Source organism: Bombyx mandarina, chromosome 02 (assembly GCF_030267445.1).
Source record: "Bombyx mandarina strain Sakado chromosome 02, ASM3026744v2".
Classification (NCBI taxonomy): domain Eukaryota; kingdom Metazoa; phylum Arthropoda; class Insecta; order Lepidoptera; family Bombycidae; genus Bombyx; species Bombyx mandarina.
Window position 1 is genome coordinate 2579884 of NC_143209.1, and position 14197 is coordinate 2594080.

General features: G+C 39.5%; 1 protein-coding gene across 1 annotated transcript; it reads right to left on the reverse strand.

The window, feature by feature from the left end:
* Positions 1–3423: 3423 nt before the first annotated feature.
* Positions 3424–9459, reverse strand: CPH1 (cuticular protein hypothetical 1). The gene is made up of 3 exons (XM_028172941.2): positions 9340–9459; positions 4853–5034; positions 3424–4496 (listed from the first exon to the last, which is right to left on the reverse strand). The coding sequence occupies exons 1-3, from the start codon at positions 9352–9354 to the stop codon at positions 4424–4426; spliced, it is 270 nt and encodes an 89-aa protein (XP_028028742.2). The 5' UTR covers positions 9355–9459; the 3' UTR covers positions 3424–4423.
* Positions 9460–14197: the final 4738 nt, after the last annotated feature.

Genomic DNA, 14197 nt, shown 5'->3' on the forward strand with positions numbered 1-14197 from the left:
CTAGAGGTCCCGCAGTAGTCGAAATTCGACTATAATTTATTGGAATTGTAAGTTTGTATACTATTATGATTGTATTTTGTACTTCTATAATCACAAATTTCGCCAAGACTACACTATAAATAATATTACCAAAGACAAACAATATTTAATCTCAATTTGACAACAGACGTCAAGAACAAAAGTTTGACAATAAATAGTATGCATGCGTGTGTGCGTCAAATACATGGTATGCAGTGTGTGTAAGGTTTTCTTTATTGATTTAATGTATCTTTTATGCATTATTTTAAAAAAATATTAGCATTGTGCACTTCTTCTCTATATTCTCTAAAAGTGTGGAAAATTTCATACTCTTTCGTCCGCGCAATTTTCGTAAAAAGGGATACAAAGTTTTTGCTTCACGTATTAATATATAGATAAAAGAAAGTCGTGTTAGTTACACTATTTATAACTCAAGAACGACTGAACTGATTTGACTGAAAATTGGTGAGGAGGTAACTTAGAACCAGGAGGAGGACATAGGATACTTTTTATCACATTCCCGTGGGACTTGACATAAAACGTGGTAACTATAACAAAACGCAACTGACAGCTAAACGTAATATATTCTAAGGTTAATTGTGTTAATTATAGTAGAATTTTGAAATTGACCGGTTGATGTGTTTGAAACAAACCGTGTGGCGGAACAAAGTTCGCCGGGTCCGCTAGTATACAATACACATAAAATTATATATCACTATTAAAAGAAACACTCAAAAATTTAAGAGAAAAAAAACTGTATTTTAGAACTAGATCACAAACATAACTAGTCTAACAGGAAATCAATTTTTGCACGCGACGAATGTATAATAATATAAGTAATAATGTATTGCAATAAAATTCACGCTATAAAAACGTACGTAGGCTGATTTCAATAATTAATTGCTCTGCATTCTACTTAATTAAGCGTCTTATTAATCTGTACTAATATATAAAACTACAGTGGTTTTTACGAATGTTCCGTTATAACTACTTAACCGTGCATCCGATTGACTTGAAACTTGGTGTCCATGTAGAAAATACATGTACTTAATGGATAGGCTAATATTTATATGAGTATTCGACTCCCTACACCAGTTGCGGGGGCGTTAATCATGAAAATCTTTGTGGGGTTGAGAAATAATAATGTTAATTTTAAATACCCAGCGAAGCGGACGGGTACAGCTAGTAAATTCTAAAAGTAAACTTACAAGCTTTGACTTTGAATCATTGGTGCTGTAATATCGGAATCGCTGAAGGACCTCAGTCATATGCTTAACGATCTCAATGCTGCTTCCCGATGCAAGGGACTGCGGATGAACCTTGACAAGACGAAAGTCATGTTCAATGATCAAACTGTCCAGAGCCAAGTTACCATCTGACGCAGCCTTTGAAGAGTTAAAAGGCTTTGTCTACCTCGGTCAGGCTATCCAGCTTGGCCGGGGTAACTTCAATACAGAGATTGAGAGACGCATACGACTGGGCTGGTCGGCATTTCGGAAATTACGTGAAATCCTTACCTCAATATCACTATATGTACTTGAGAGAAATAACGGTTTGAAGGGTGAGGCAGCCGTTGTAACTATACTGAGACCTTAGAACTTATATCTGAAGGTGGGTGGCGCATTTGCGTTGTAGATATCTATGGGTTTCAGTAACAACTTAAACCCAGGTGGGCTGTGAGCTCGTCACCCATCTAAGCAATAAAAAAAACCTCGCAAGTTCCTCGAGAATTCCTCAATGCCTGAAGACAAAAGTCTCTAATCAGTGAGTTCTCCCCGCGATGACCTACGGCGCGCAAGCCTGGATACTGACGCGGAGCTGGCCTATAAATTAAGAGTCGCACAGCGGGCGATGGAGAGAGCTATGCTCGGTATTTCTCTAAGGGACAAAATCCGAAACGAAGAAATTCGACGGAGAACCAAAGTGGACGACATAGCTCTCAAAATTAGCAGACTAAAGTGGCAATGGACCGCTCACATCTGTCGAACCAGCGACGCCAGGTGGGAAAGTCCTCGAATGGAGGCCACAGATGGGTACCAGCAGCGTGGGGCGTCCTCCAACCAGGTGAACAGACGACTTAGTGCGCACGGCGGGAAGTCGTTGCACGCGGAAGGCGGAGGACCGCATTCTGTGGATGGCATTGGGGAAAGCCTATGTCCCGCAGTAGGCAGAGGTTTTACTTATGGTAGGACCTCTTGTGAGTCCGCACGGGTAGGTACTACCACCCCGCCTATTTCTGCCTTGAAGCAGCAATGCGTTTCGGTTTGAAGAGTAGGGTAGCCGTTGTAACTATACTGAGACCTTAGAACTTATATCTCAAGGTTGGTGGCGCATTTACGTTATAGATGTCTATGGACTCCAGTGACTACTTAACCACCAGGTGGGCTGTGAGCTCGTCCACCCATCCAAGCAATAAAAAAGGCATACTCAGATATTTATTCGATATAATAATAAATCAATTGATTCTTTTTGGTTTTAAAAAAATATAAGTAATTTGTTCGCGTCGTTTTGAAACATGTTTTTAAGAATGGATTTAATTGAAATTCGCGCGTTAATAAAATATCTTAGTTTCAATTTTTTTTACTACAGAGCTGGTAAATCAAGATTATAGAGCAACTTTAGGAGTTCATGCAACCGATCGAGGTATATAATTGTTTTATTTATATATTCTCGTGTTGTACATATGACAGGCAATTTTTATAATCTTACTAGCGACCCGCCCTCGCTTCGCTTCGGAAACTGTAATTTATTATTGACTAGCTGACCCGGCAGACTTCGCAGTGCCTCAATCGATAAATAAAAGACCTAAGCTTTTGTATAAAATAAACTTAAAACAAACAAAAGGAATCCGTCCGACGGGGGGCATATGAAAGGAAAAACAAAATTGATATTTTGATTTAATTCAGAGCATTTTCATCTACCTTTTAAACCTTTTAAACCTTCTCTGGACTTCCACAATTAATTCAAGACCAAAATTAGACAAATCGGTCCAGCCGTTCTCGAGTTTTAGCGAGACTAACGAACAGCATTTTATTTTATATATATATATATATATAGATCTCCTCACTATTTAATGGATGTCATTATACATGTAAACCTTCCTCTCCAATCACTCTATATATTAAAAAAAACCGCATCAAAATCCGTTGCGTAGTTTTAAAGATTTAAGCATACATAGGGACAGACAGATATAGGGACAGAGAAAGCGACTTTTTTTTTACTATGTAGTGATCTGAAGTTTGGTATTTTCATTGTTATTTTTTGTTTACGATTTCAATACGCCAGCTCAATCCGTAAAAGTAGTTATAATTAGATACATGTAGATAAGAATAAAAATAGTCTTAGATGATAACTTGAGTCGGGTATAACGAATAAGTAAAAACATACAGAGTAAAAGAAATTGTCTTTTATTTACAATTTATTTATATACAAAAATAAAAAAAATTAACGAAAATCTGACGTGACTTAAAATTTAGCTCAAACGTATTTCGCATCTAATTAATACATTTTTAATGTCGCTTATTCAATTAATAGTGGTTATAGACAGGCATTTGTGGATGATACAATTACGTCAAAACTACACGCTAAGCTTTTGTAATATTGGTGATATTTGTATATTATACGTAATTGCGTGACGAAGGCCTGAACCTGATTTCACTATTGAATTTCATAAGCGTTGCATACGGACGTTGCAGTGGCAAAGTCAACGAAATTGTTTACAAACACACACAGTTTAGACATCTTTAAACATTAGTTAGTAAGTACACCGTCCAAAGTTTGGCGATTAATTGACCTGAACCATGTTACTAGTGGCAACTCAAGAGATCATCTTCCAGAACATCATAACAGCTAATTGAGCAAAAAGCAAAACTTCCATTTCCGGTTACTACTGCATCATTAGAAGATTTTGCAAAATCTTGTCCTAACTCTATATCCCAACGAAGGTGGTAATTTACAAGGCTAGCCTTCGATCAACTAACTTTCCTGCTTTCACATTTCTATTTTTCCCAGCCTTTTCTCGAAACTGGGATACTTTTTGAGGTCTTCCTATAAGCGGGAAGCTGATTGTGGTTCACCGCAATATTTCATTGACAAAGACTAGGAGAAAATCTGTTATTTGGGAGGTCATTATTCGCGGAATACATATCAGGACTATCATAATGAATGGAGGTCACGCATTTAAGCAGAGTGCCCACAGATTGATGGACTTATAAAGGAGGCAACTTGGACATGCATAGTGATACCCAACCCGTGTTGGGCGGTCAGTGTTTTATTGCTGATAAGATGATAATTCCACAGTAACATGGCTGATCGATGTGTTCAATCTTCTAAATTATATATATAAAAAGTGTACATCCGCAAAAATCGTTGACTTGTTGTTGATTAGCGTAGGTAGCTTGTGTATTCACCAGCAGTATGGGTAGTTAGGGCATAGGGCAGCCGGGAAATCAGCCGGATACTTGGGCACAGGATTCGACCTAGAATTAAAAAAAAAACACTAGTTTAACTCAAGACTTTAAATACCAGACGCGAATAACATTAACGGGTCTGATGAAGAAATAGCGTGACATTATAAAGAACCCGAGCATTTTGACCAGATTTAGCACTATCCTCTCTTTTTCTGTGACGAAGGAGTCATGAGTTCCAGTTTGAAGAATGGATTAGTCATTAAACTATATGTATCAGACTTCAACATTATATCATCGAGGTGGCTTTTATGGGCTCAGGTAACTTAACATCAAATGTGGAGTGACCTACATAATTCATCCATCTACGTAAGCCAACGTAAATGACATTGATTCTGTGGTTGGATAAGATCTGGATTAGTACTTACGCAGCTCGAGCGATCGGCAGGATGGCTGGGTTGCGCACCCATTCTGGTATCGGCATTCCCTGAGGGGTGTACTTGGCCAGGGCGTCGGCATCGCAGAACGGGTAGTTTGGGCAAATGGCTGGGTGGAGTCCGGCTGGGTACTCGCGGGCCAGAGCTACCGCGGCCAGAGTGAGGATGGCGAACTGTAAATTGAAAACACCTTAATAATCTATACAGATTTAAATGTACTAGAGGTCCCGCAGTAGTCGAAATTCGACTATAATTAATTGGAATTGTAAGTTTGTACACTATTATGATTGTATTTTATACTTCTATAATCACAAATTTCGCCAAGACTACACTATAAAAAATATTAACAAAGACAAACAATATTTAATCTATTCTCAATTTGACAATAGACGTCAAGAACAAAAGTTTGACAATAAATAGTATGCATGCGTGTGTGCGTTAAATACATGGTATGTAGTGTGTGTAATGTTTTCTTTATTGATTTAATGTATCTTTTATGCATTATTTTAAAAAAATATTAGCATTGTGCACTTCTTCTCTATATTCTCTATAAGTGTGGAAAATTTCATACTCCTCCGTCCGCGCAGTTTTCGTAAAAAGAGATAAAAAGGTTTTGCTTCACGTATTAATATATAGATTGCTGTTCGTTAGTCTCGCTAAAATTCGAGAACGGCTGGACCGATTTGGCTATTCTTGAATTATTTGTGGAAGTCCAGGAAAAAAAAAGACCTAAATACATTCTTGATCGGATCACTATTCCGTAAATTTGACCGGTGGCGATCGCAACACTAACACGCACTAATTGTTCCAAAAAAAAATATTCAATTTGTTAAAAAAATATTACTTGTAGTAATAGAACGCACGCAACGGGTCAGTTGCGATAATGTTGTATTGCGAACGGACTTTACATAGTTTGATTTATTGGCAGCCGTTATTATGACCCGCGTCACGAACCGAGAGCCACTTTGAGACACGAAGCTTGAGTCACATTCACCGGCTACCGTTCGAATAGTCATTCGGGGCTGCTTAGCTGTAGAATTCGGCAGGATCGTGGTAGATGGTGGGGCAGCCGTTGGAACTATACTGAGACCTTAGAACTTATATCTCAAGGTGGGTGGCGCATTTACGTTGTAGATGTCTATGGGCTCCAGTAACCACTTAACACCAGATGGGCTGTGAGCTCGTCCAACCATCTAAGCAATAGGTAATAAGTTTAAATAACTACATACATAGATATTTGATACCTATATAAAGTGAAAATAAACCCATTCATCTCATCACGCACGCTTGCCCGATGTGGTTTTACTGGTGGTAGGACCTCTTGTGAGTCCGCACGGGTAGGTACCACCACCCCATCTGTTTCTACCGTGAAGCAGTAATGCGTTTCGCTTTGAAAGGCAGGGCAGCCGTTGTAACTATACTGAGACCTTAGAACTTATATCTCAAGGTGGCGCATTTACGTCGTAGATGTCTATGGGCTCCAGTAACCACTTAACACCAGATGGGCTGTGAGCTCGTCCAGCCATCTAAACAATAAAAAAAAATATGTGGGAATCGAATCCACGACCCGGCAGTCTGGGACTCCCGCTACCGTCTCAATCGACGCTTCCAAGTGGAGTTTTGTAAAGTCGAATATACAGTTTTTTTAACGAGAACTCGTCAAATACGTTGCTCAAATTCAAAACGATAATTAACGTGCTCAATTGTTAATTACACAGCTAGGCGTAAGTACGAGTGTGTTTGTCAATACTTAACACGCGACCGTCTGGCGTGCGATTCATTAGACAAGCCAGATTATGATGAAAATATAAAAAAAATACACGTGAGAAAACAATCTATATATTAATAATACGTGAAGCAAAAACTTTGTATCCCTTTTAACGTAAATTGCGCGGACGGAGGAGTATTAAAATTTTATACACTTATAGAGAATATAGGGAAGAAGTGCACAATGATATTTTTTTTTTTAAATAATGCATAAAAGATACATTGAATCAATAAAGAAACCATTACACACACTACATACCATGTATTTGACGCACACACGCATGCATACTATTTATTGTCAAACTTTTGTTCTTGACGTCTGTTGTCAAATTGAGAATAGATTAATTATTGTTTGTCTTTATTAATATTTTTTATAGTGTAGTCTTGGCGAAATTTGTGATTATATAAGTATAAAATACAATCACAATAGTATACAAACTTATAATTCCAATTAATTATAGTCGAATTTCGACTACTGCGGGACCTCTAGTAGTAATAAACACGTGCTCGCCGTGAACGACTCCCATAATGATGGAATAGCATCGGGGATTGTCGTAGGCAAACGGTCTATCTGATGGCGATTGGTTATCACGGCCTATGGATATCAGCAAACACCTGGGGCATAGCTGCGCGGCCTATTTGTTTGTATAACCTATGTTTTTTCTTTATATTATAAAACTGAAGAGTTTGTTTGTTTGAACGCGCTAATCTCAGGAACTACTTGGCCGATTTAAAAAATTCTTTCAATGTTAGATAACCCATTTATTGAGGAAAATTTCGCGTTATGCCAAAGTAACTATTCCACGCGGACAAAGTCGTGGGCAAAAGCTAGTAAATAAATATATAAATAAGCCTGTATTTCCTTATCCTTAACTTAAATTTCAAATGTGATATTTGTTTGTTAATTTTTAGTTAGTTATTAATGTTTTGTTTATTGTCTAAATGTTAGTAAGAGTTAGTTTTTGTTATTGGGTGACCCCCTTGGGACCTTCCTCCTCTATTCCTTTCCACTGATATCTGATCTGATCTCCACTGATCTTTTTCGCTGATGTTTTTTTTTCAATAAAATACACCGCAACATACCTGCTGCATTTTTTTATCTTTTGCAGAATATCTGTTAATTAAACGGTTGTCTGAAAGAACTCGTTTTTAGCGATAAGAACGCCTTTTTTTTTTGGTCACCAGGAAATAGCCGGACTTCCGCCCTCCACTGGGGACGGCGGGCGGAGCATGTCGGAGTCGAACCGACTAAAACCTCCTGTCGCTCAACAACCAACGTCCAAACCTCACATGAGACAGAACTCATGAAAAGGCAAAGGGGGGAAAGTGAAGTGCTTAGTGCAGAGCACATCTCTCCCATCACCCTCCCTCTCGGGACGCCGGACTGGCGGTCGTCGGCGCCACGACCACCAGCCCTCTCGGTCGGCAGGCTATCCGGAGCCCGCCTAGATGGCGCCGGTTAGAGTGACTTATCCTACGGAATACCCCGCTGGGTCAAAACCAGCGTGGGTCGAGGATAGCCGGCCTTCCATCACCCGGATGCTCTTGCGTAAAACGCGTTCAGAGCAGCTTGCACGTCGTCTTCTTAGGTCCCCCTCGCCGGTCCCCAGACTGACATGTGAGGGGGACCCGAAACACTTAGAGGGCCAGGGCTTGGGCGAGATCCGCCTCCCTGGCCCCCGCTCGAACGCGGCGGGCTTGCGCATCTCTAATGCGCCCCGCCGCCTCCTTCTGCGAGATGGTGCACTCGCACAAGTCGAGCACCGCCTTCCACGACTCGTCGTCGCCGAGCATCGATGCCACAACACTTGGCAACGACAAGTCGTTCCCTGTTTTTGCGATGAGGGCACGGCGCCACCCCTCCCATGCGGGGCAGGCGACGAGCGTATGCTCTGCCGTGTCCAAGTCGCAATCACAATGATGGCACTCTGCTAAGAACGCCTATTGTACAAATGTACCTGCTTGTTGACTGTTTTCTAATGTAAATTTTGTTTTGGTGTGCATTAAGTATATTCTCTCTTTCCGAATTTTTATCGACTCCAAGACGTCTGATTTCCTTGAAATTATCGGTTCGTATCAAGAACTGATGACAATACCGATAATTTTATAACTTTTCCTAGCCTAACCTTCACATAGAAGAAACATATATTTTGATTTTCAGTTAGGCTTACTATTTCAACGTGTTTAGCTTATAAACTAGACTCACTTATATATCATGTAATATTTCCATTTCTTCTATTGTTTTTAATATGTCTATAAATGAAACTGATTATCTATACTAATATATAAATCTACAGTGGTTTCTACGGATGTTCCGTTATAACTACTGAACCGTGCATCCGATTGACTTGAAACTTGGTATCCATGTAGAAAATACATGTAATTAATATTATCAAATTTAAGTGCCCAGCGAAGCGGACGGGTACAGCTAGTCTCCATTATAATTGTTTTTTTTAAACCTGTCTATAGTCAGTGAACAAAAAAGAAACTTTTTTTTGTATTGCCCTTATAGGCAGTCGAGCATACGGCCCACCTCATGGTGAGTGGCTACCGTCGCCCATGGACGTCACCAATCCAAGGTGCAGAGCCAAGCCGCTGCCTACCGTAAAACGCTATGACATACACAGCAGAACCCAGTACAACGTTTTTATCTTTGCCTAATTCATAGATATATCACATTCTTTAAGCGCTCGAAAAAAAAAATCACTTACCAGCTTTCCGTACATGTTGATTCTCTCACGTTAAAATTGAGACTGATACTAATGCCCGGAGTCTGATGCCTTTTATACTCCAGCCCGCGTAGGGTTGGAAGTGAATTGGCAAGTTTCTAGTTGTTTCTCGGTTGTGAAGACAATTTTTTCGCTTTAAAAACTGTTCGCTAAATGCTAGCGCGTCGAAGAACCCACGCTGCGATCAGACATGAGGTCGCAGCCTCAATTGTCCCAAAAATAAATCCTACTTCTTTAATCTATATATTAATACGTGAATCAAAAACTTTGTATCCCTTTTTACGAAAATTGCGCGTACGGAGGATAATGTAATTTCCCACACTTATAGATAATATAGAGAAGGAGTGCAGAATGTTAATATCTTCTTAAATTATGCATAAAAAATACATTAAATCAATAAATAAAAACATTACACACAATACCATGTATTTGACACACAAGCGCATGCATATTTGTTTATTGTCAACCTTTTCTTATTGTTTAAAGTCTGTGGTCAAATTGACAATAGATTAATATTGTGACTTTTTGGCGGGAACGCGAGGAGTGAAGTTGTGTGATTTGTTTTATTTTGTCTATTTAGTGTTTCTTCGAGTTTAAATGTGTAATAATGGTGGTTTATTAACTGTTTAATATCTGTGAAAGTGCACAAATATGGGAAAATGAAACAAAGCTGTTGGACGTAACTTTTCGGGATCCTCTAAAAAGTCCACTGAAAAAAATCTTAGTAAACGACCACCATTTTACTGAGATTATATTTCATTTCTTTTAATTTCATCCCAGTTGATTAATGTCTCAAATTAATCATCTTCATTTCATTTCACTGCATAATATCATTTTTCATAAAAATATGAATATAAATTAAAATAAGACATGACTTAAAGGTCTCAGTTATCAGGTCGTAAAATCCCTTAAAAAAATATTAATATTTTTTATCTATTAATATTCGTCTAAAGTGTAGTCTTGGTGAAATCTGTGATTATAGAAATAAAATAGTCTTTGACAATAGAATCATAATATTGTACAAACTTATAATTTCAATTAATTATTATAGTCGAATTTCGACTACTGCGGGAACACTAGTATGTAATAAATAGGCAATGATTGTAATTTGTAATAATGTAATAGTTGAGTAATAGTTTTTATATTCAAAGGTTCATCTCTACACTCCCCTAAGGCAGACCGTCAGAGAATGCAGCATTAAGTCCGCCTTTATACTGTCAAGTATATAAAGTCATAAATAAATATGTACTAATATATAAAGCTGAAGAGTTTGTTTGTTTGAACGCGCTAATCTCAGGAACTACTGGTCTGATTTGAAAAATTTTCAGTGTAAGATAGCCCATTTAATAACGAAGGCCATAGGTTATACAACATCACGGTAAGACCAATACAAGTGGAGCACCAATAAAGAATGTTTCAAAATATTTTCACATTCTACGTAAATGAAGTGGGGGGTAAAATTTAGCATTATGCCAAAGTATCCACGCGGACAGAGTCGCGGGCAAAAGCTAGTAAATAAATAAAACCTTTTTTTTTTTATTGCTTACCTGTGTGGACGAGCTCACAGCCCACCTGATGTTAAGTGGTTACTGGAGCCCATAGACATCTACAACGTAAATGCGCCACACACCTTGAGATATAGTTCTAAGGTCTCAGTATAGTCACAACGGCTGCCCCACCCTTCAAACCGAAACCCATTACTGCTTCACGGCAGAAATAGGCGGGGCGGTGGTACCTACCCGTGCGGACTCACAAGACCTTTTGAAACCAACCAACCTTTGAAAGTTATTAGTTTTAAATAAAATGTTTTTCTTAGATAGATTTACTGAACTGTTTATCGTTGAGAAAAAAAGAGAAGTTGAATTTCACATAATTCAATAATACTTCTGTAAAATAATAATTTAAAAAGAAAATAAAGGTTTTAAATGTTATTTTCTTAATATTTTACAGAAAACGCAATTAAATATTTTATTATTGTTCAATTATTTTAGAATAAACTTTACTTTTTTTATTGCTTCGATGGGTGGACGAGCTCACAGCCCACCTAGTGTTAAGTGGTTACCGGAACCCATATATATCTACAGCCAGATGGTGAGTGGTATCGTCGCCCATGGACATCAGCAATGCCAGGGGCAGCGCCAAATCGCTGCCTACCGCTTAATACTCTCCACAAGCCTCGTTTGAAGAAGGACATGTCATAGCGCACGGGAAACACCGTGGAGGGGAGTTCATTCCAAAGCCGGATGGTACGTGGCAAAAAAGATATCTTTCTTTTTTTTTTCTTACCTATGCTGATAGCCTTGAGAAGCTATTTCAGCTTCACCCTCACGTTTGTAGGTGAGCTCGCGGGGCTCAACCGGAGAGTTGCTAACACTGACCCTAGCAAGAGCAGTGCTTCGCAGAATCTACCACCGGATCGGAAACGCGACCCACTGAGAAGATCCGGCGAGAAACTCAGTGGGCTGTGTCTATGGGTTAGTTCGCTCGTCGAGCCCTTCGTCGCAAGCGACGGGTTCGACGAGGACGGTGACCGGAAAGATCTCTGGAAACGCCCTGTGAATGCAATTTTTAGTATTAATTTCAATCGGCGACTTGATTCAGAATCTCTCCTTTCACGTATATATTTTCCTTTAAAAGTTTAAATCACTTGACGTCGCTATGTCCATTGGCTCGTTTCACGAAGGCAATAATCAAAATACAACGTACCGTACATTAAAATGTACTAGAGGACCCGCAGTAGTCGAAATTCGACTATAATTAATTGGAATTGTAAGTTTGTACACTATTATGATTGTATTTTATACTTCTATAATCACAAATTTCGCTCAGGCTACGCTATAAAAAATATTAACAAAGACAAACAATATTTAATCTCAATTTGACAATAGACGTCAAGAACAAAAGTTTGACAATAAATAGTATGCATGCGTGTGTGCGTCAAATACATGGTATGTACTGTGTGTAATGTTTTCTTTATTGATTTAATGTATCTTTTATGCATTATTTAAAAAAAATATTAGCATTGTGCATTTCTTCTCTATATTCTCTATAAGTGTGGAAAATTTCATACTCCTCCGTCCGCGCAATTTTCGTAAAAAGGGATACAAAGTTATTGCTTCACGTATTAATATATAGATACAACGTACCGTACATTAAAAAGTATATTCCCAACATTAATATCAACGAAACGTTGTTTTAATTTGGCCGCGAGTCGTCAAAACCGAAGAAAAACAACCAAAACTCGAAATAAATGAAAGAAAGAAAAAAAAAATTATATATCGCAAATTAGCATGTTTAAAAGTATTCAAGGATCGTCGATATCGGCGCAGAACTGTATTCGCGTCTGTTCAATAGCGCTTGAACAAATGCGATGAAATATTTTATATGTTCCACGGTGAGTGCTTTTTATTTTTATGATTGAAGGATTACTGGTGGCCCGAAGGAATTCCAGTTTCACCAGGACAGGTGGGCGAGCAAAGGCTCCGCCAGAAGGGGTGGGATTTTGCTAACAGCTACCCGAGCGCCTCCGAAGGAGACTTAACAGCTCAAAGGTAGCTGCTTCGCGAATGAATCTACTACCGGATCGGAATCGTGACCCGCTGAGAAGATCCGGTGAGAAACTCAGCGAGCTGATTCATAGGTTAGGTTGCACGTCGAACTCTTTGTCGAGTTCGACGAATACGGTTACCGAGGTCCCTAAGCCTGCTCCTAGTGTTAATGCAAAGGTTATTGGTTCTGATGGATCCATAGGGACGTGACGGGGAGTGCTCTGAGGAATTGTTTGAGATGATTCCATCATCTAGTCTTAGCCATCGCACCGCCCGCCACCGGAGTAAAGTTCATCGATACTAGCTGGAGCCACTGCGTTCATCCACATTGCGTTTCCAGAGTACTTTTTTTGCCACGTACCATCCGGCTTTGGAATGAGCTCCCCTCCACGGTGTTTCTCGAGCGCTATGACATGTCCTTCTTCGAACGAGGCTTGTGTAGAGTATTAAGCGGTAGGTATTGCTAAAGTCTAAGGGCGACGGTAACCACTCACCAACCGATGGGTCATTGGATCGTCTGCCTACAAGGGCAATAAAAAAACTAGTCTAAATATCGTTCTAATACAACACGATTAAACGGCCTGATGAAACTAAGCCCTTAAGCAGTTCAAGTATATCCCAAGTATCCGAAGTCAAATTGTTGTGGTGCTAATAGATTACTAGAGCCCATAGACATCTACAACGGCTGCCCCACCTTTCGAAGCGAAGTTCATTACTGCTTCGCGGCAGAAATAGGCAGGGCGGCGGTACCAACGGCTGCCCCACCCTTCGAAGCGAAGTTCATTACTGCTTCGCGGCAGAAATAGGCAGGGCGGCGGTACCAACGGCTGCCCCACCCTTCGAAGCGAAACGCATTTCTGCTTCATGGCAGAAATAGGCAGAGCGGTGGTACCTACACGTGCGGACTCACAAGAGGTCCTACCACCGCACCGGTGGCCACTGAAGCGAAGTAGGAATAGAATATATATAATTTTATTAGTGCACATAGCTCATCAATCAAAAAGCAATTGGGTTTTTGAAAAAAAAAATTTTTGTGCTACATAGAAAGATCATATTATATTAGTTTTACTGGTGGTAAGACCTCTTGTTAGTCCGCACGGGTAGGTACCACCACCCTGCCTATTTCTGCCGTGAAGCAGTAATGCGTTTCGATTTGAAGGGTGGGGCAGCCGTTGTAACTATACTGAGACCTTAGATTTTAACATCTCAAGGTGGATGGCGCATTTACGTTGTGGATGTCTATAGGCTCCAGTAACCACTTAATACCAGGTGGGCTGTGAGCTTGTCCACCC

Coding starts and splice junctions, on each gene's coding strand:
- CPH1 (XM_028172941.2), bottom strand. Junction 4,497..4,852: donor CTGCCGATCGCTCGAGCTGC/GTAAGTACTAAT, acceptor TTTTAATTCTAG/GTCGAATCCTGTGCCCAAGT.